This window comes from Rhinolophus sinicus, chromosome 14, assembly GCF_057876585.1.
Source record: "Rhinolophus sinicus isolate RSI-liver-muscle chromosome 14, RSI-T2T, whole genome shotgun sequence".
NCBI lineage: Eukaryota > Metazoa > Chordata > Mammalia > Chiroptera > Rhinolophidae > Rhinolophus > Rhinolophus sinicus.
Window position 1 is genome coordinate 13,925,567 of NC_142514.1, and position 21,111 is coordinate 13,946,677.

At 48.1% G+C, this 21,111-nt stretch overlaps 1 protein-coding gene across 4 annotated transcripts in view; it reads right to left on the minus strand.

The window, feature by feature from the left end:
• Nucleotides 1–729: 729 nt before the first annotated feature.
• Nucleotides 730–21,111, minus strand: part of KIF17 (kinesin family member 17) — a 42,605-nt gene continuing 22,223 nt past the window's right edge. Inside the window, exons 8-16 of one of the 4 annotated variants that reach the window (XM_088790322.1) lie at nucleotides 19,599–20,119; nucleotides 18,415–18,492; nucleotides 17,098–17,285; nucleotides 14,403–14,634; nucleotides 6,018–6,276; nucleotides 4,803–4,873; nucleotides 2,847–2,964; nucleotides 1,255–1,467; nucleotides 730–1,146 (exon numbers count right to left, since the gene is read on the minus strand). In XM_088790322.1, the coding sequence (XP_088646448.1) occupies nucleotides 1,289–1,467; nucleotides 2,847–2,964; nucleotides 4,803–4,873; nucleotides 6,018–6,276; nucleotides 14,403–14,634; nucleotides 17,098–17,285; nucleotides 18,415–18,492; nucleotides 19,599–20,119 (1,646 nt within the window). In that variant the 3' untranslated portion in view covers nucleotides 730–1,146; nucleotides 1,255–1,288. Of the gene's footprint in view, nucleotides 1,468–2,846; nucleotides 2,968–4,802; nucleotides 4,874–6,017; nucleotides 6,277–14,402; nucleotides 14,635–17,097; nucleotides 17,286–18,414; nucleotides 18,493–19,598; nucleotides 20,120–21,111 lie in introns of all 4 variants that reach the window. The other 3 variants (XM_088790324.1, XM_088790323.1, XM_088790321.1) reach the window with 3 other exon arrangements.

Below are 21,111 nucleotides of genomic sequence, written 5' to 3' on the forward strand. Positions count from 1 at the left end.
CTGGCTGGTTAGACTAATCTCCGTAGTTACCTAAGCACCTTCCACCACACCCCAGCTTCTCCAGAGCGTGAGCTCCTTGGCCCAGGCATGTGCTTGTGGCATGTGCCACAGTGATTAACATAGGAGGAGGAGGGATGAGGGGGTAGTGAACACGGAGCAGCTGCTATGCACCAGAAGTTAGATACCATCTCATTTCCCCGTCACATTAACTCTATGAGGTGGGTGTTAGCACCAGGTCACACCTGAGGCTCCCAGTGAAATGAGGCTCAGGACAGCATCAAAGGTCCAACCTTTTCCCTCAGATTGCAAGCCCCTCCCCCAGGGCAGGCCTGGGCTACCATGGACAGACAGGCAAGGGAAGAGGTGTGTTCTAGGTTGCTGGGGTGGGCTGGATTCGTTCCTGGCCCTGTCGGAGCCCTTGAGGACTGATAAAACCTGGGCCTCAACAAGACATGGCCTCTACTTTCCAAAACAAGGGCTCTGCTTTCCTGGGTCACAGATCCTTTGAGAACCCAATGCCAGTTCAGATGCTCTCCCCAGGGGAAAATAAACAGCACTTGTACTCACAATTGCAGGGAGTTGCAGAAACTTTGGAGCCTGTTTGTTCTAAAGGTCTCAGATAGTTAAGAAGCCCTCCTCCAGAAAGAGCGTTCCCACATCCCCATGAAGGCCAGGCAGCAGTGGCAGGGAGGGGCCCCAATGACAGTATCAGAGGATCAGGGAAGGGGAGCTTGTAGGTAAACGGCAGTTTATTGGGGCAGCTTAATATGGAATGGCCTCCTCTGGGCCACAGTCCAGCGGGCGTGGGCAGCAGGGGGAACGGCTGCTCCAGGACGCATGTACCCATCCCACAGGGCTTGGTACATGGGCAACTGGACAGAGACACAATTTTCAATCATCAAGATGTTGAGCTTGAGCCACGTGGAAGTTGCTGCACACTCTGCTGGGGCCGCTGGTGAAGGCCTCAAGGCAGAGCTGAGGCTCCCAAGTCCATCGAGGCACCGAACAACACTGGTGGGGACAGATGGCGGGCTCTGTGGCAGGTGAGCAGGTGGAAACACTGAAGTAGCACGGAGAGCCAGAGCGGACTTCTCCAAGGATGGTCCAGCCTCCACGGGGCACCCACCTCAGGCAGAAGTGGGCTCTCTGGGGAACAGGGAAGGGAATGTGTCTTCCTAGGGTGAAGACCCCCTCGGGCCCCCCCCCACTATGAGTCCTGGCTGGGGCTGCCCTGGGAGGGCCTGGCAGTCTCACCGAAGCCCAGAGGCAGGGCAGCAGGCAGCTGTGTTCACAGAGGCTCACTGCCAAAGCTGCTTTTGCTTTTCTTACGCTTGGCCTTGGTGAAGGGGATGTCGAGGGACTCAAGGCGGAAGGGCCGGGGTTGGGGCATCTCAGGGGCCTGGGTGGGTGGGATGGCAGAGTTGTTGCTGAGGGGGGAGCTGAGGCCTGGCGGTGAGTTGTGATGTGCTGTGGAGAAGAAGCACAGAGGGTGCTGGTGAAGCCAGGAGTACAGGGGATGGAGAGAAATCACGGTGTGTGGGTGGAGAGTCTGGCCCACCTCCCACCCAGTCAGAGGTCCTGAGGCCTCAGATGGGGTCCCAACACTAAGCTGCTGCGCTGGCTGAGGCCTCAGGCCCAGCACCACGGCGGTGTCCAAAGGGTCTGTGCTGGGAGCGTGGAATTTTAATGTCTCAGACTGAGGCAGACTGGGATCTCGAGCCAGAGCCAGACAACCCTGGGTTCAAAGCCCAGCTCCACCTCTTCAGGGAACCATTTCCCACTGAGCCTCAGTTTCCTCATCTGCAACATGAGCACAATGCCGGTACTCAGCTGCTGTTAGTTTTTCCTGTCCAACTTTTTCCTCCTTATTGCTCAACTCCACCCACTCTGACTCTTAACTCTCACTGAGTTAACTGATTTCAAGGTTTTCTTCAAAATGTGTCAAAAATCCACAAAAAATAAAAAGTTGATATTTTGACTATTTTATGCATTTAATAACATCTTGAGCTGCTTTGTACATAAATGACATTTTTATTTTAAACCTTTGTTATATGGTAATAAATTTACCATTATATTGAATTTTAGCAAAAAATACTCAAAACATACTAAGTGGCATCAATAAGATTTAAGTATAGATGAATTAGAATCTAATGGCATTGATGACATAAAAAATTTATTACAAAATATTATACAATAAGGCACACAAGACATCTTTGTTGTTGATAGTACAAGCCACAGGAAAATATATCCAAACATCACAGCAAGAGTTTAAATAACCTCAATGTAGAACTGAGATGTGCTTTTCATTATTTTATTGGAAGCTCTGTGGTCTTTTAGTTTTAGAAAGAAGAATGAAGGGATTCTTGATGCTTGCTTTTGAAAGTGTTTTGCTTTTGGGGCCCTGTTGGCCCCCCCCTTGGCTCAGTAGGAGAAAGCCATGATACTGGCATCTGAGGAAGCTGGTAGTAACTGACCCAGAGCTGGGCAACCCCACACCAGGGCCCTGAACAGTGTGTTGGAAGCCGACTACACGTCAGGGGAGACAGATGAACCAAACACCGCACCTCTCCCCCAGGAGACAAAGAGGTAGAGGAAAGGGAAGACTGTGTATTGAGCACCTACTATGTGCCAGGCTCTGAGTCATTTCCCCATCTCATCTCACCTACTCCTGAGAAGTAGAAGTATCCCCCTCCTTTAATAGCTGAGGAAACTGAGGCTCCGAGAGGGAAAGGGGTTTATAGCCCAGGTCTGTCTGACTCCACCCTGTCATGCCCCTCCCAGTTGGCAGAGGGCCCAGACAGCTCTCGGGGAAGGGCTGGGGGACAAGAGGTGGGCAGGGCACTCACTGAGGCTCCTCATGGGATCCGTGCTGAGGATCTGGCTGGCCCGCTTCGGCCGGAAGTAGTTACTGGCAATATTTTCACTGTCGCTCCGACTGAGCATCAGCTTGTAGCGGTCTTCTTCCTGCTGAGATTACAAATCCTCATGGGGCAAGACCTCTTGTTCGTGCACTTCTTACCTGGGGCGTCTGCAAGCCTGGTGGGGTGGGGCTGCCGTGAGCCTCACTGCACACTCTGGTGTACCCTGTACAGACCCTGACTCCTGGGGTGGGGTCCAGGCAGCTCAGAGCAGGGGAGTCCCAGTCTCCAGCCTCGCCTACAAAGCCCCAACCCCCCTTCCTTAGGATAGGAAGTGCCTTGTTCCCTCCTGCAAAACTCAAAACAGGGTATCCTGACAGCTCCATCAGGGCAAGGACAATACGACACACCTAAACCCATCATGACATATTCGTAGAATAGGTAATACAGTGCGTACTCAGCTCATAGGCACATTTATGATCATTAGAACTGGAGCCCTAATCCTTTTATCACCAAGAACTATTGTTTTTCATCACTATTGTGGATTTTTCTTCAACCTGAATCTCCTCCTTCAGGGAACTACGCTTCTCCCACTTGACATCGTCCTGGGGATGGTGCCCCAAGACCACCACTCCCGCCCAACCATCCCCTTGCTACACAGCTGGACATGTGACCCAAACTGGACCAATCACAGAACTACATCTGACATGCGAGTAGTCATTGGTCCAAAAGTAGGCGCATGACACAGGCAGAGCCGATCAGAATCTTACCCCAGTGTTGGTTTAAGGGTGCGCTAAGAGACCAGGTCTCTCTTCCTGTCAGATCACTCATTGCCTGCGCTTTGAGGCAATCTTTCCTGCCACATGGAGAAAGCCTGCCTGAGTGCGAGGCCAGCATACCAAGGGAAGCAGACCCAAGAGGTGAAAACACGCACAGAACTCTGACTGACTGAGCCCCTAGATCCAGCCATTCAGTACACTTAACATGAACCAATAAATTCCCTATTTTGCTTGATTGTTTGTTTTGGGTATCTATCACTTGGAACTAAAAGCATTCTAATATAAGCCCCTTGTGGTCCCAAGAATGTTTTTTTCAGGAACAACTTTCCCTTTTTCACAAAGTTAAGCTATCAAAAGTAGCCAGTCAAAGCTTTAGACCAGCTTGAGACATTCCTTGCAGCCACCCTGAATTGTTCAGCCAGAGATGCTTGGCTGGAATTCATTAACCTGGAAGTGGCCTTAGCATGACTACAAAAGCATGCGTGGTCTGTGTGGGTTTTCTGAAATATCTATAATGGTTTAAGGCAGGGATCCCCAAATTCCAGCTTATGGGCCAAATCTGACCCACAGACTGTTTTTGTCAAGTTTTATTGGAATGGAGCCGAGCTCATTCGTTTGCATGTTCTGTGCTACAATGGCAGAGCTGAGTAGTTGTGACAGAGACCACATGGCCCACGAGGCCTAAAATATTAACTGTCTGGTTCTTTACAGAAAAGATTGCTGACCTCTGTGTTAAGGATAGATATTCCTGTTGCAATACAAAATATGGCAGATATGAAAATAAAGGGACTTTGGAATCCCAAGTGCTGTTTGTAGAAGCTTTAAGGACCTTTTTGGTCCATGGATACCAGCAGGGGCCCAGGGAACCAGCATGTAATGCTTGGCCTCTGGGATTGAAGCTGAAACTTCTGTCCCTCACCAATGGGACTGTCCACCTGGTTTTATGGCCGCAAGTGGCTTTGAATGAGGTCCAGAGGACCCTTTGAATGAGGGTCTAGGTTACAACAGAGTCACATGGAAAGGATCCAGGCTCAGCCCTCTGCTTCAATCCTTCGGGCAGGGAAAAGCAGGAGTCCAGTTCCCTCCGGTAATGCTGACCCACTGCACCTGGGCAGCCAACTCCCACCAGCCCCCCACTCGTCCCTGCCTCTCGTGGGGGCCTTACCATGCCTAGTTCGCCGTTGTCTGCTGCAGAGGTTTTCCGGACTGGTTTGTTCTGTGGCCCTGTTAACACTGCTATGAGAAAACAAAAGCTGAAGTCACTGGTATGAGGGCAGAGGGACAGGGCGGGCTGCAGCACTCTCCCCGGCGGGTGGGAGATCAGGCTTGGCTCAGGCTTAGAGGGGGGGGATAATTTCCAGCCCAAGCAAAGGACTGGCTTTGGGAAACCAACAACAGGAGGGCTCAGATGCCAAAGAAGCCATTCCCCGGCTTCCAGGCCGGACAGCAGGTTGGTGGGGGCCGGGAGGAAGACTAGGGCTGCCTGCGGTTCATGGGAAATGGAGCTGGCGGGAGCTTCAGCAGGATGGTGTCAGCGGCCATCCACAAACATCAGAGACGTAGGACCTGGACAAACACTCTGCCCAGGGCGAGAGCAGAGGGGGGACTTGTGGGATGAAAGAGTCTACTGCTCCCTGAATGGGCAGAGCCCGCTAAGCGGCCGCAGAAAGAGCCACCCTACTCTGAGACTCGCTGGAGGTGGAGTGGCCTTCAAGATTATCTTATCTAAACTCTTCTTTGTGAAGATCAGGGGACCAAAGCCCAGAAAGGGACAGTGACCGTCACAGGTCACACAGGAGGTCAGTGACAAAAGCAGAAGTTGAACCAGGCCTGAAACTGAACAGCTTGTTTCTATGCCTGGTCCTCCTCCTCACGGCCATGGCTGTGACTGTGGAGAAGTCACTTAGATTCTCTGAGATTCCATTTCCTCATTTGCAAAATAGGTGCAATGAGTCTTGTGCTTCACAGGGTGGTTGTAGGAAGAAATGATAAAAATGATGATCATGATAATGACATAAAAAAACAATGTACCACACACAAGATGTGCCAGGCGTGGCTCTCAGGGTTTTACGTATATGAACACATTTCAAGCCACAGAACAATCTTTAAGGAAGGTCCTGTTATTAATTCCCATTTCACAGATGAGGACACTGGGTCCCAAGAGGTCACATAAGGAGTGGTGGAGCCAGAATTCCAACCCACATCTATCTGACCCCAGAACACACCATTCTCTCAGATCCCCAATGTTTTGGAATCTCGGGGTCACAGGTCTGCTGCACCCACAGCCAGCCGGGAGAGGCCCATGGCTCCCTGTCGGTCTGCAGGATGGCAAACTGTGGAGGAAGGCAGGGAGGGCAGAGGGGACAGCCAGGCTCCTGACCTACTGGGAGGCTGGTTTTGATAACGACAGGCTCGGGGATCTTCCAGAAGCCATTGTCCTCATCCCAGCAGCACTCGCGCCTGATCTTCTCCAGGTTGCTGTAGTTACAGTCCCGGCGAACCAGGGGCTGCACCTGCTCCAGGAGCTGCTGGAAGAGCATAAAGTCACGTTCCTGCCGACGGATGGTGGCCAAGTAATCGATCTTCTCCAGCTCAAACTCCGACTGCAGGTCTTTGATCTCCACCTCTGCTGCCCGAAGCTGAAAACAAAGCATAACGAGCAGTGAGTAGCAAAGACACCAAGACACTTCACCATCCATCTGACCTCCCCATCCACTAATTGCCCGTCCAGTCAGCCACTCCCCATCTGTGTGTTGACCCACGCATCCATCCATCCTCATTCCACCATCCTTCCATCTATATTCAGTCACCTTCCCTGGCACTGTCCACCCTCCCATCCATCCATCCACACCCTCCCAGCTCTCCCCCAGCATTCAAATGAGCACCTGCTGTGTCCACAGCCCTGCAGAGAGCAGGAAGAGTTCCTCGTCACCCCCACAGCCTGTCACCATCCCACAATCATACATTTTATTCAGGAGCCTATGAACAGGCTCCACACCCAACGCTATAGTCTCCACGGTCCTCAAAGATCTCAGAGAATTGCACAAATTCTTTTTCTAAGGGGAGCAGCGGGCATGCCTTCTCAGACTCAGCAGTGCCTGCTTTCCTACTGCCACCATCCTACTACGATGTGACAGACACTGGACTTAAGAGTCAGACCCACCTTGACTTGACCAAGGAGTCCAGAGTTTGGGGATCTCCTGCCCAGGCCTGGCAGACCGGCCCTTCATTCCCTGCTGAGCACAGGCGACGCCCAACACCAACCGTAACCATTCTCTCCATGAGCCCTAAGACTCCTTGACACACAGTCTATTTCCTCAAAGAGCAGGTACAGTTTGATCAGTAAAGAAGGATGTTTTAATCCATGGGAATGAAAATCACATGTAACCAACTGAGAACAGAGGGTACCTGGTAAGGCCCAGGTGGACAGGGAGCCACCAGGGAGGGAGGGCCAAGTCACAGGTGCTTTGATTAAATGAGTAATGCTCCATTTCTCAAGCTGGGTATTAGGCATATGGTGTTCATGGTAATAATCTATATATTTTAGTACATCTGGAATCATTTGCAAGGATTTTTACAATAGCTTTATCAATAGGTAATTGACATGTCACACATTCACCCATCTAAAGTGTACAACAATTCAGTGGTGTTTAGTATATTCAGAGTTGTGCAACTGATTAGCACAATTTTAGAACATTTCATCAACCACAAAGAAATCCCACTTAGTCACTTAGTCATTCCCCATTTCTCCCCAACCCCCAGCCCTAAGCAACCACCAATCTACTTTCTGTCTCTATAGATTGGCTTATTCTGGATGCTTCGTATAAATGGAATCATACATGTGGTCTTTGGCGTCTAGCTTCTTTCACTTAACACACAGTGTTTTCAAGTTCATCTGTGTTTTATCATGTATCAGTACTTCATTCCTTTTTGCTGCCAAATAATATCCCATTGTGAGGCTATGCCACATTTTATTTTTCCATTCATGACTGTTTTCACTTTGGGCTATAATGAATAATGTTACTATGAACATTAGTATACAAGTTTTTGTGTGAACATATTTTCATTTCTCGTAAGCGTAACTGCTGGGTCATAAGGTAACACTGTGTTTAACCAGTTAAGGAACGGCCAGACTGTTTTCCAAGGCAACTGCACCATTTTACATCCCTTCCAGCAGCGTGCAAGGCCTCCAATTTCTCCACATCCTCACCAACATTTATTATTATGTCTTTTTTTATTAAAGCCATCCCGGTGGGTGTGTGATGGTATCTCACTGTGTTTTTTATTTGCATTTTCCTGATGGCTAATGTTGAGCATCGTTTCACGTTGGCTTACTGGCCACTTGTACACCTTTTCTGGAGAAATGTCTGCTCAGCTACTTTGTCCATTTTTAAATTGAATTATTTATCTTTTTATTCTTGAGTTGTAAGGGTTCCTTATGTAGTCTAAATACAAACACCTTATCATGACATATGATTCTCATCCTGTGGGCTGTTGACAGTATCCTTTGAAGCACAAAAATATTAATTTTGATTAAGTGCAATTTATTTATTCTTCCCTTTGTTTGGTGTCATCCCTAAGACAGCTTTGTTTTCTTCTAAGAGTTTCAAAGATTTAGCTCTTACATTTAGGTTTTTGATCCATTTTGAGTTAATTTTTGTATATGATGTGAAGTTGGGGGTCCGGCATCATTCTTTGGCATTTGGGTCTCTAGTTGTCCCAGCACCATTTGTTGAAAAGACTGTCCTATCTCCGTTGAATCATCTTGGCACCCTATTTGAAAATCAACTGACTGTAAATGTGAGGGTTTATATCTACTCTCAATTCCACCCCATATACACCCAGGTCTATATGTCTGTCTGTACACTGGTACCACACAGTCTTGATTACTATAACCTTGTAGTAAGTTTTGAAAATGGGAAGTGTGAGTCCTCCAACTTTGTTTTTGGCTATTCTGAGTCCCTTGAATTTTCATATGAACTTTAGGATCAGCTTATCAGTTTCTGCAAAGAAGTCGGCGGGGCTTTGATCGTGATTCCTTTGAATCTGTAGAGGAATTTGAAGAGCACTGTCATCTTATTATTGTTAAGTCTTCCAAATCCATGAACATGCGATGTATTTCCACTTATTTAGGTATTCTTAATTTATTTAAACAGTGTTTTCTAGTTTTGTACTTCTTTTGTTAAATTTCTGTTTAATTCTTTTTGATGTATTATAAATGGAATTGTTTTCTTAATTTTATCTGCAGATTGTTCAAGTGTATAGAAATACAATTCCTTTTTGCTTATTGATCTTGTACCCTGCAACCTTGCTGAAATTGTTCATTGATTCCAGTAGCTTTTTTAGTGCATTCCTTAGGAATTTCTATGTATAAAGATCATGTCACGGCTGTGTGTGATGTCAGAAGGGTTGTAGATTGGGGGGGGGGGGTATCACTTTGTGAGGGGTATAAATGTCTAACTATTACATTGTTTTGTACCCCTGAAACTAATAATTTTTTAAAAAGTAGATTTTAGTATACAAAATGATTGAACTAAAATGACCAAAAAACAAAATCATGTCACCTGCAACTAGAGATAGTTTTACCTACTCCTTTAAATCCAGATGCCTATTATTTTAGTTTCCTGCCTAACTGCCCTGGCTAGAATCTCCAGCCCAATGCTGAATAGATGTGGTGAGAGCAGACATCCTTTTCTTGTTTCTGAGCTTAGGGGGAAAGCCTGAGTCTTTCACCATTGAGTATGTTAGCTGTGAGTTTTTCAGAGATGCCCTTTATCAGGTTGAAGAAGTTCCCTTCCATTCCTAGTCTGTTGAGTATTTTTATCACGACAGGTTTTGAATTTTGTCCAATGCTTTTTCTGCCTCTATTAAGATGATCAAAATACTTTATGAGAGATTTAAAACATCACTGATGAGACCAATTTCTGATTTAAAGTTGCCTCTTTCTAATTCTTTCACAGCTCTGCTAATCATCAGAATGATAAATGATTGGAAGTTTACCTATACTTGTAAATAAATTCATGTACATTTTATTTTAACAAAAAAAGTTAAACAAAATACCTATTATGTTCCGGGGGTAAAAAAAAGATGATCAAGTAGTTTTTGTCCTTTATTCTATTGACATCATGTATTACATTAATTGACTTCTGGATGCTAAACCAACTTTGCATTCCTCGGATAAATCCTACTTCATGGTTTACACTCCTTTTTTATATTTTGTTAGATTTGGTTTGCTAGTATGTTGTAGAGCATTTTGTATCTATGTTCACAAGAAATATTAGTCTGTAGGTTTACTGTTATGTCTTTGTCTGGTTTGGGTATCAGGTTATATTGGCCCCATAGAATGAGTTAAAAAGTGTTCTCTTCTATTTCACAATGATTTTTAAAAATACTTTTTAAAACCAATAGCCTTCATTTTACAGATGAAATCCAGTTAGAAGATATAATGGAAGAGGATACTCCACAGAGGAAAGCAATAAAACAAAACACCTATATGTAAAACTAATCAGATATGTCCAAAACCTACATGAGGAAATTTATAAAACACTCCTGAGTGACACGAAAATTGACTTGAACAAATAGACGGATATACCATATGTGTTCCTGGACAGGAAAATCAAACCTCATAAAGGTATCAGTACTCCAAGCTAATTTATAAATATAATGATTCCCCCAAAATTCCATCATTTTTTTCTTTTTAGCTAGGCCAATTGTTTATTAAGTTTATTTGAAAAGAAAAAGAATATCCAGGAAAAATCTGGTGAAGAAAATCATTGAGAGAGGATTAGCCCTATGAGATTGTAAAACATATTATAAAGCCTCTGAATTTTAAACAAAGCGGCTTGCACTGGTACATGAATAGACAGAGCAAGAAAAATGAATGGAAAAATCCAGAAATAAATCTAAATGCTTAGAGAAATTGAGCATACAATAAAAGCAGCATGTGAAGTCAGTGGAGAAGAATGGACTGTATGAAAAATGGTGTTGAGAAACATGTGCAAAAGATAACACTGACTTAGCTCCTCACACATACATGAGGCTAAATTCCAAATGGATCAAAGAGTTAAATTTTAAAAAAAAGAAAAAAAAGAAAAACACCATATAAGTTCTGGGAGAAAACGAGTGAACTTTCTCAACTATGACTCAAAATCTATATGCAATAATAAAAACATCGATCAATTTGACAAAATAAAGTTAAAAAAAATTTCGTATGGCAAAAATACCATTAAGCATAGTAAAAATGACAAACTGGAAAAAAATATTTTCGACATATCACAGACCAAGAGTTAATATTCCTAATATAAATCATAATATTCCTGATATAAAGAGCTCCTCCAAGTAGAGAAGAAAAAGAACCACAACCCGAACAGAAAAATGAGCAAAAGATGTGAACACAGTTCAGAAAGAAAAACCTGCAAATGTCCCCCAAAAATGACAAAAATGTTCAATCTTGCTCACAGTAAGAAAAACGCAAATTAAAGCTACACTGAGTTATAAAATAAATAAGTCCTGGAAATGTACCGTATGGTGACTATCGTTAATAAAGCTGCATTGTACATTTGAAAGTTGCTAAGAGAGTAGATCTTAGACGTTCTTATCACAAGAAAAATATTATAACGATGTGTGTTGATGGATGTTAACTAGACTCATTGTGGTGATCATTTCACAATATATACAAATATCGAATCATTATGTTGTATACCTGACACAATATTATATGTCAATAAAAATGGTTTTTTTTAAAAAAAGCTACACGGAGATACTATTTCTCATCTATCAGAATGCCAAATATCCAAAATTCTTTTCAATATACTCTGTTGGTGAGGCTGAGAAAACACATACATGTATGCTAGTAGAAATGCAAACGGATACAACCCATGGAGGGAAAGTCGGCAATATCCAGCACAGTCACATATATATTTATTCTTTGTCCCAGCAATCCCAGTGGGAGGAATTAACACTAAGAAACCCACAAAAAGTACAAAAGTGGTATGCACAAGCTATTCGCTACAATGCTCCTGACGGTAGCAAAAGATTGGAAACCACCCAAATGTCCACCAAGAGGAGACTGAGTGGATGAACAACGACACGGCCTCACAGTGCTGCACTAGGCAGCTTTCAGAAGGAAGGAAGAACACCTCTGGGTAAGGGGGGTGGGGGTGGGAGATGAGGGTGAGGGGGATCCAATATATGGTGATGGAAGGAGAACTGACTCCTGGTGAACACACAATGGGATTTATAGATGATGTATTACAGAATTGTACACCTGAAATCTATGTAATTTTACTAACAATTGTCACCCCAATAAATTAAAAAAAAAAAAAGAACACCTCTGGATACTGCTTATGGAGTGGTCTTCAGGATATAGCATTATATGAAAAAAAGCTGGGTGGAGGAAAGTGTGTATTGTAGCTACTTTTATCCAAGAAGGGGGAGGATATGTGTGTGTGTGTGTGTGGTGGGGGGAATGTGTAGACACACACCACATATCTCCTTATATTTAAAAAAAAAATACACTGAGTTCTGGGTACCTGAAGATAATGGCAGCTACCTAAATCTGAATCTCTCTAGAGAAATCCTCCAAAATAAAACACACAAGAACAAGGAGAAAAAAATAAAGTCGTCCTCAGCCCAGCCTACTGACAAGGAGACAAAGAAGACCAGAAGTTTCGAATTACGTGTAAATCCAACACACAGCTCCCGTGCCCACCGCACAGGGGAGATGAGCCACAAAGCATGGAAGAGGGAGGGCAAGGTGATGGACAGAAGGCAGACAAAGTCACTCCCCCAAAAAGAAAGCCCCACTCTGAGTGGGAAAATACTGAAAACAGATCAGATACTGGGAAACTGATGGAAGAGCCTGGAATGTGAGCACGACCCAAGGGATTCGTCTCTGTGCGGCATTGCTTCCGGAGGACATTTGGAGAGCATTCAGATGGGGGGGAGCCCTTGAAGTGGAAATTAAAAGTCCTTCAGAAACGAGAAAATAGCAAAAGACACACTGACCTCCTCCCACCAAAAAAGAAGAAGAAGAAGGAGATGGAGAAAAACTTTTGGAAAGCTAGATTGTTGTCCCCGTGATTCTCCCCCCTGGCATTATGCCCATGAATAAATTATCTTACCTGGCAAGAAGGACTTTGCAAATGGAATTAAGGTTGTTAACCAACGGACTTTAAAACAGAAGTGCAGGCTGCGTCCAGAAACTGAGAAAGACCGTGATCAACAGCCAGCAAGGAGACGGGAACCTCAGCCCTGTAACCACATGGCACAAAATTCTGCCCAGAACCTAGAAATGGATTCTCCCCTGGAATTTCCAGAAAAAAGTGCAGCCCTGCCAGCACCTTGATTTCAGCCTTGCAGAATCCTACGCAGAGGAAGCAGCCACACTGTACCTAGACTTTGACCTACAGAACTGTAAACAAATAAATCTGTGTTGTTTTAGGCAGCAATAGGGAATGAATAAAGAACTCTATTTAGGACTGTACCTTGCTATATGAACAGAAGAGTGTGCCCTTGACTGGAGAAACCTAGTAAGTGCCCCCCCACCCCAAACCTTCACCTCTGCATTCAGTTGTTATTGGAAGTGCAGAAAGCCAAGACATTACAAAACAAACAGAAGAGAGCAGATGTATCTAATCAAAGCTACTATGAGAACCAGCACATGGAAATCAATACATTTCAGCAGAAGAAAATTCTCCCCAAAGCACAGGTTCACAGAACCCAACAGATTAAGATCATAGCCCGATAGCCCACCGTGAATAAATTTCCTTCAACAAGTTAGTCACAGACATGAAAACTTCAAGTGAGAAATATAAACACGTGAAACAGAAGTGGACCCAAATGAAGATGGTGCGACGTAGGACACGAACTGAACTCAGGAAAGAATTACTTTAAAACGTAGATGTGGAGGCTGAATGACAAGATATCCAAGGAAGAATGAATTCTACTGAAAACGTAACATGGGGTATTAAGAAAAGGCATGAAAATAGCCAAGAAAAGATAAAACTAAAGAGGTTTAAGGAGGAAAAAAGTATCAGCGTTATGGTTTGGCAAGATCCTTTGGTTGCCAGTGTTGGGGAGGGACACGGGGGACATGACGGGGAGCAGAGCACCTGAGGGTGCTCCAAAGGAAGCTTCAGTGATTGTCACAGAGACGGGTCTCAGTCTCTGTGCTGTTGCCTCACTCCGGACGCTCAGCCGGTTGCCACCCTTCTGTTCCCAGAACCACTGACCTCATTCTTGGCACTGGCCCTTCGCAGCCCCGAAAGCTCTTCCTTCAGGTCATCACAGGGCCCGTTCTTTCTGACCTTTCAGGTCCCACCTTAGAAGCCACCACCTCCATGAGAATGCCCTGTCCCCCCACCTAACGTGGCCCCAGGAGCTTCTGGGGTTCTGTTAACCCTCAGTGCCTCCATGTGGGTGCCAGTTTCATGGTGCCTTTACTTTGTGGAAATGATTAAGTGGTGCCTTTGTGATTCTGGCATTTGCACTTCAAAAAAAGTGCAAAAATAAAGCCGCCTCCCCTTGCTAATGTCTCTTCATAGTGCTATCACTCCGATATTCTCTTGCTTGTTTTGTTATTTCACACACACACACACACACACACACACACACACACGCACACTCCCACTAGAAAGCAAGCTCCAGGCAGCAGACACACATCTGTCATTGTGACGGCTCCCACAACAGCGCGTGGCACACAGTAGGCGCTGGCAGGTGTGGGGGCGGGGCAAGCGGGGGCCGGCTGCTAAACGCAGGGCCTCACCTTCTGCTGCATCTTCTCCAGCAGCTTGCTCTTGGCCCTCACTTCCTCCTGGATGGAGTCGTAGACGGTGAGCAGCACCCACTCCCCGCTGTCCTCGTCCGAGTTCTGCAGGGCCGTCACCAGCTGCTTCCGGCGCTCGTCTGCGTAGCGCTTCCGCCGCCTGTGCTTCTCCTTCAGGTCCTTGTTCTTGGCCTGCTCCCCACCAACCACCTGCTGCTCCAGCAGCTGCAAACTGCCGGCATGGAGGAGAAGGCAAACATGACAGCACCTGCCCATCGCTGGGCGCTGGCTGTCAGCATAAGCTCACGGAATCCTTCCCACAGGCCCACTTCACAGAGATGTAAACTGAGGCTCAGAGAGGTGAGGCCATGGGCTCAGGGTCACAGCCAGGGTTCCTACCACATCTGCCCAACTCCAAGCCCGTGCCCTCAACCTCAGCGGTGGCTCTGCCCGACAGGAAGGGTGACAATGTCTCTGTGGACCCAGAGCTAACCCACCCGCCACCCTCCTCCCAGTAATGACAGTGGCCAGCAGGGCAGGCTGCACCCCCAGGCAACCTGCATGACTGGACTAGCCCTGGGCTGTGAAAACGGTCCATACACTCAGCGCCCTTGAGGGCATTACACTAAGTGAATGAAGTCAGACAGAGAAAGACAGACACTATCTGCCCTCACTTATGTGTGAATCTGAAAGGCAAAACAAAAACAAACCAAGCTCATAGCTACAGAGAACGCATTGGTGGTTGCCAGACATCGGGGGCCTGGCAATTGGTGAAATGGGTGAAGGGGGTCAAAAGGTACAAACTTCCAGTTATAAAATAAATAAGTCCTGGGGATGTAATGTACTGCATGTTGACTATAGTTAATAATACTGTATTGCATACTTGAAAGTTTCTAAGCAAATAGATCTTAAAAGATCTCATCACAAGACAAAAAAAGCTTTTGTAACTACGTATGGCAACAGATGGTAACAAGTTTATTGCGGTGATCATTTCCCAATGTATACAAATACCAAATCATTATATTGTACACCTGAAACTAATACAAAGTTTTATGTCCATTATACCTCAATTTAAAAAATACATTCAGTGCACAATGTTTAATCAGGCACGGACATGTACAATATATTTTAAAAAATATTTATATCCAAAATGCTCAAAAATGCTTAGAGTTTTGACCTTTAAAGGTGCAAGTGTTAAATAACCACAAAGAAAGGCTTGTGTGGAACTCCTCACTTTCTAATAAAGCATTTGAGATGCTGCTTCACCCAAAGGGATGTAAAGCGCTTATAACTGAAGGCAAGACGAGGTTCAGAACGGCAGATGGTGCTCAAGGAAAGGATGGTACTGTGCTAACCAAGCAGCTGGGCACTAAGCTGGATGGCGGCCAGGGCAGAGGGAGACCTGTCCAAGTCACTGCTCTGCTTAAAATCCTATCAGGAGGAAGCCCAGGGGGCACATAAGGCCTCTCTATCTCACCTCCCTCTGCACCGCATTACCCCTCACTCACTCTGGCTTTAATTTAACTCACTGCTTGTACTTCTCCAAACACTCAGGCTGCTTCCTCCCTCCACGCCTCTGTACCACCTTGGCTCTGCCCTGCATCTCAAATGCCACGCCTGGGGCATCTGTCGTGCAAACCGTATTCAGGTGTCCCCTGTTCTGTGAAGCCTTCCCTGACCGCAGTCCAGACCTCATCATAACAGCTGCCACAACACGTGCCGAGCATTTCTGTGTGCCCAACGCTGGGCTGCCACCTCTGCAGGCACTGTCTCATTTAACCCTCACGACAAGCGTCTGAAGCTGGAACTCCGACTATACCCAACTTTGTAGATGAACAGCTAAGGCTGAGAGGTTTCACATCAGCCCCAGGCAGCAGAGCTAGGTAGTGGAGGCAGCCAGGAAGCAGGCAGCCGACCGCACAGCCCACTCACTGCAGGTACACTGGCTCCCCCGGACCTTGTGGACCTGCCTCCCTCCTGGACCATGAGGCCCCTTGAAGGACAAGGCGGCATCTCATTCATCCTTGTGTCCTGGGGCCCAGTGCACGGTAGTTGCTCAGTTAACGTTTGACCTGTGGACTGGGAGACTGGGAGGAGGCTGGAGCCCTGGCCATGGGGCTGACTTCATCATGGAGGTGGACCTGACATTATTCTCGTTCACAGAAGTGAGATCCAAGTGTCAGAAATGTTAAGCGACCTGCACAAAGCTGCACAGCTAGCGAGGAAAGCCCAGCTCCCCAGGTGGCCTCAGCCTGTGTGTGTGTGTGTGTGTGTGTGTGTGGCGGGGGGGGGAGTGGGTGGCTTCTCCTAGGCGGAGCAAGTCTTCCATCAGGGAGGACACGGAGACTGGGCTGGGACCTGAGGAAAGCCTGTGTCACCCCGCCCTGGGATTCCCAAAACCTAAACTGTAAGCCCTGCACAAGCCAGGTGGCAACAGTCCTTCACTCTGTCCCAGAGCAGGCACCTGCTGGGATCTGGTGGCACCTGTACAGCTCCCAAAGCAGAGCCCCGCCCGTCTGGCTGAGTCTAGCACCGCACCTGCCCCACTGCTCCTGGGGAGGGGATCAGGGCCCCCTCAGCCACGTCAGGAGGAAGAGCTAGGTAAGGCCTCAGTGGGGGGTCTGCAAAAATCTATGGCACCTCTACCTCCACAGCCAGGGCATAGCTCCCTCCTGCCCCGAGCTGCAGCACTTACCGGGCGAGGACCTGCTGCTGGTCCACGATGGGCATTAGGTCATCAGTCAGCACTACCGCCTCCACACCCGCACTGTCCCTTTTGGAACTTGTCATGGCAGGCAGGGGCTGGGCCTCAGCCTCGGTCTTCATGCCAGGCTCTGCTGTCATCACCACCTCTTTGGCCGCTCCTGGGCCCAGGTCAACCTCCTGAGCATAAACAGAAACCGAGGTTGAGGCAGGGCGGCCAGACCTGGACACGAGCTCACAGCGGCCTCCATCCTACACGGGGGCATTACAGCCCTTGCATCCAGGATCACCTCTGTCTCAGCGACACCCAGTTATACAAACATGCACCCAACAAGTTCCTACTGCCACCGTTTCCACCTGCAGCAGTCTCCCAGCTCCCTCTCCCACCCCTTCCAGGCTTCACGGGGGGGGGGGGGGGGGGGGGGGGGGCAGGGCAATTTTCTTTAAGTATAAATTGATGACAGTCCTTCCTGATCACAGCCCTTCACAGATTCCCACTGCAGGCGCAGTAAAATCCAGTTCCCCCCGTGCCCTGCTATGCCCTCCGTGCCTGCTCCCTGCCTCCCCTTTCCCACCCCCCACCCCATCCACCCTGCTGTTTCTCTGGCCTTGGTTTCTGTTGCTGAGAAAGTCAAGACCTTTCCAGCGAAAGGACTTTGGCACTTGCTCTCCCCGGCCCCCTCTTCCTGCATGGGCCCTATCTCAATGTCACCTTATAGCCAGGGCTCTCCTGGCCAACCCACCTGCCGTCTACTAAGAACTTGCAGGGTGCCAAGTCCTACCCAGTGATCAGGTCCAGAGGCTGGAGGACAGTTTTCTTTCTTCAAAAATGGGAGTAAATTTAAAGGCTTCCTGTCAATCCCTGTGGCCTGTTGTGCTTTCTTAAGCAGAACAGAAAAGGGTGGGGGTCTGAGAGCACCAGTGTTCAAAATGTACCCCCCTTGCTCTTGGGGGATTCCCTGATAATGCCCCCAGGGACCCTAGCTGCTCCCTGCAGCCCTCACCCACGGCACACACTGGGCTGCCAGGCGTTAGACAAAGGTCCCAAGGCTGAGGAAAGCTGGAAAATCACTGGAGAACAGTGGCCTCTTATTTACCAACAATAAGAGACATGAAAGTTTCTCCACTTTGTCCACTGTCTTGCAATGGGCTCTCTCTGATAAGCTGGGGGAGGGCTGGGGTTGTTGCTCCCACTTTATGGATGAGGAAACTGAGGCCCAGAGAGGGAGGGACAAGTGGAGTGTCACAGGAAGACGCGGGTGCCTGGGAGTCATTCCACCACACAGAGGGCCAGCGCAGGGGTACTCACAGGCTCAGGAGGGAGGTCGCCGTCCACCTCAGCATCAGACCTGAGGTCACTGGCCTCCAGGACAGCTGTCAGGGAAGGCTGCTTGCAGGAGAATGGGTGGGGAGAGGAAGAAGGATGGTTGGGCTAAAATCAGCCTCTGCTGCCCCGCCCCTACCCTCCCCTTCCATTCCCCAACCCTACCACCTCCTTCTACCTGTCACTGTGGAGAGAAGGGGCGGGGAGGAGGGGTGATGAGATGACGAGAGAGAACAGGGAAAAGAGGAAACAGGAGAGAGAGGAAAACAGGGCACGTTCTGAGCACCTGCTATGTTCCAGGGGCATTACCTGCATTGCCCCATGTGAAGCATGCGTCGGCCCCATTTTAGACGAGGAAACTGAGGCCCAGAAAGGTGACTGCCCAAGGTCACATAACTGAGTGGTATAGCTGGGACCTGGACCCAGTCTGTCTGATTCAAAGGCCTGTGCTCTTTACATACAAACACACAGGCAAGGCAAGAGGAGAGGAATGGTGGGGAAAAGGCAGAGAGGGGAGGGGAGGGGAGGGGAAAGGAGGGGAGGGGAGGGGAAGGGAAGGGAGGGGAGGGGAGAGGAGGGGAGGGGAGGGGTGGGGAGGGCAGGGGAAGGGAGGGGAAGGGAGGGGAGGGAAGAGGAGAGGGAAGAAAAGAGGAAAAGAAATTTAAACATTAAAAAAACAGGGTTGAAAAGGGAGAAGACTGACAAAGGGGCAGGATGGAGGCAGAACAGAATGGCAGGATCCCTGGGTGGTTCCTGACCATAGCTGGATTCCTGTAGATCCCGAGCTCAGCTCCCTGCTCTGAGACTGCGCGAGCATGAGGGTTGACCAAAGCCTCCTCCAGCTCTCTCAGGCCTGGAAACTCAGTGTAACCATGGCAACTCAGTAAACTCTTGTGAGGTGTCCTTCTGTCAGCAGAACAGGTGCCCACCTGGCATAGCCTTGTATCTCCATCCCAACTTTCCTGTTGATTTGCAGAGCATTTAGCAGAGCTTCTCTTTCCCAGACCCCTGAATACTAGTACCCTAAGCCGGCCACCAAGCCAGAGCCACTGTGGAGGTGGTGCCGGAGCCACAGAGGTTAGACCCCTGTGAACGCCCAATGACCTCCATGACCCCAGCCGAGCTCCACCCACTGAATTTCTGCGTGCCATATGCATGACGTCAGGTACCTGTGTGGGGACCTTGGGTACGTCTGCCTGGGGTACGTCTGCCCCAGCCACGGTGGAGGAGAGCCTGGCCAGCTTGGCTTCCACCTCGGCAAACGGGTCATGCAGGCCTGGTAGCAGCTCCAGGGGCATCACCTGGGGCTCCTCCTCCAGGAAGGATTCCTGGCTGAAATCCCCATCCAGGAAGTATTTGCTCTTGGCCTCCACCTCAGGCACAGAAGACAGCTCCAGGTTGGAGGGCTCCGTGAGCCCCGTGAAAGCCTCAGACATGGAGGTTTCTTCGAGTGTGGATGACTCATCAGACCCAAAAGAAATCTCAGACTTGGAGGTCTTCACCTTGGGCAGGTCCTCAAACTGGGAAGGCACCTCAGTGTTGGAGACGTCCTCACTGAGTGGAGTGTCGATTATGGAGTAGACCTCAGGTTTCTTGTACCGGAAAGTAGATGAATACTCAGATCTGTTGGCAAACTTGGCTCTGAACATGACGTTGTCATTGTAGAAGACTTCTGCGTTCATGACAGCCTCTGCAAATGGTTTTTTAAAGGTTAGAACAAGGGGATCCTTTCCTGGAAGCTGGCCCCAAGCCCACTGTGCCCAGGAGATCAGCTGAAGAGTCAAGCCTCCAAGACTCCCAAGATACTGGCTTCCCATCTCTGCCCCACTGCCCTCTCTCCATCAGAACTCAAATCCTGTCTTCTACCACCTCTTCCAGGAAGCCTTCCCTGACCACCACCATGATCTTACTATTCTCTGACCTCCTTAGCTTACGTGTTAGGCTCTTAATACCGTCTTGGAACTGCTCTTAACAAGCAAGCAAGCTGCATGCAGGTCTTACTGCCTCCAAGGCTGAGAGCTCCTGAGCAGATTTCACCCCCAAGACCCCAAGGGGCCCCTACTGGAGTGCCCAGCTCAGGGCTGTTGTCCATAGGATATGCTAGACACACGGGAGCTCAATGAAGGTTACAGATAAATGTTAGAGACATCAAATAAAATCACTCAGAGAACTAACATGCAAACTGGACTGGAAGGAACACTGAAGAAAATGCTAGGACCTGCCCCTCCCTCTTTGCCTGGGTCTACACCAAGAGTGGCCCCTTCCTGCCGGCCTGGATGGGGCTACGATCCCACAGGCCTCCTTAGTGCGCCCAGCTCATGGGCATTAGGCCACCTCCTTTACATCTCATCCTCCTCTTTGCTGCTTGTGTCCTGGGCGCCCCTGAGACAAGACCAGATGTTCCCTTTGTCGCAAGAGGACATCCACTCCCTAGATCAGTGGCCTGAACCTCTCCAATCCTTGGTTTGCACACTTGCAACATGAGGATTCAGTGAGTCCTGCCTCTCTGAGGGAGCTCAGTGAAGCACCTACCCGGTACCTGGCACACAGCAATGCCCAATAAATAGTACCGATCACATGAGCAATAGCGTCATCATAACAAGATGGATTTCACCATGTTTGCGTGAGCACTGGGTTTGGCAGCACAGGTGTCTGAATGATAGCGGTGCGATGGAACATTCT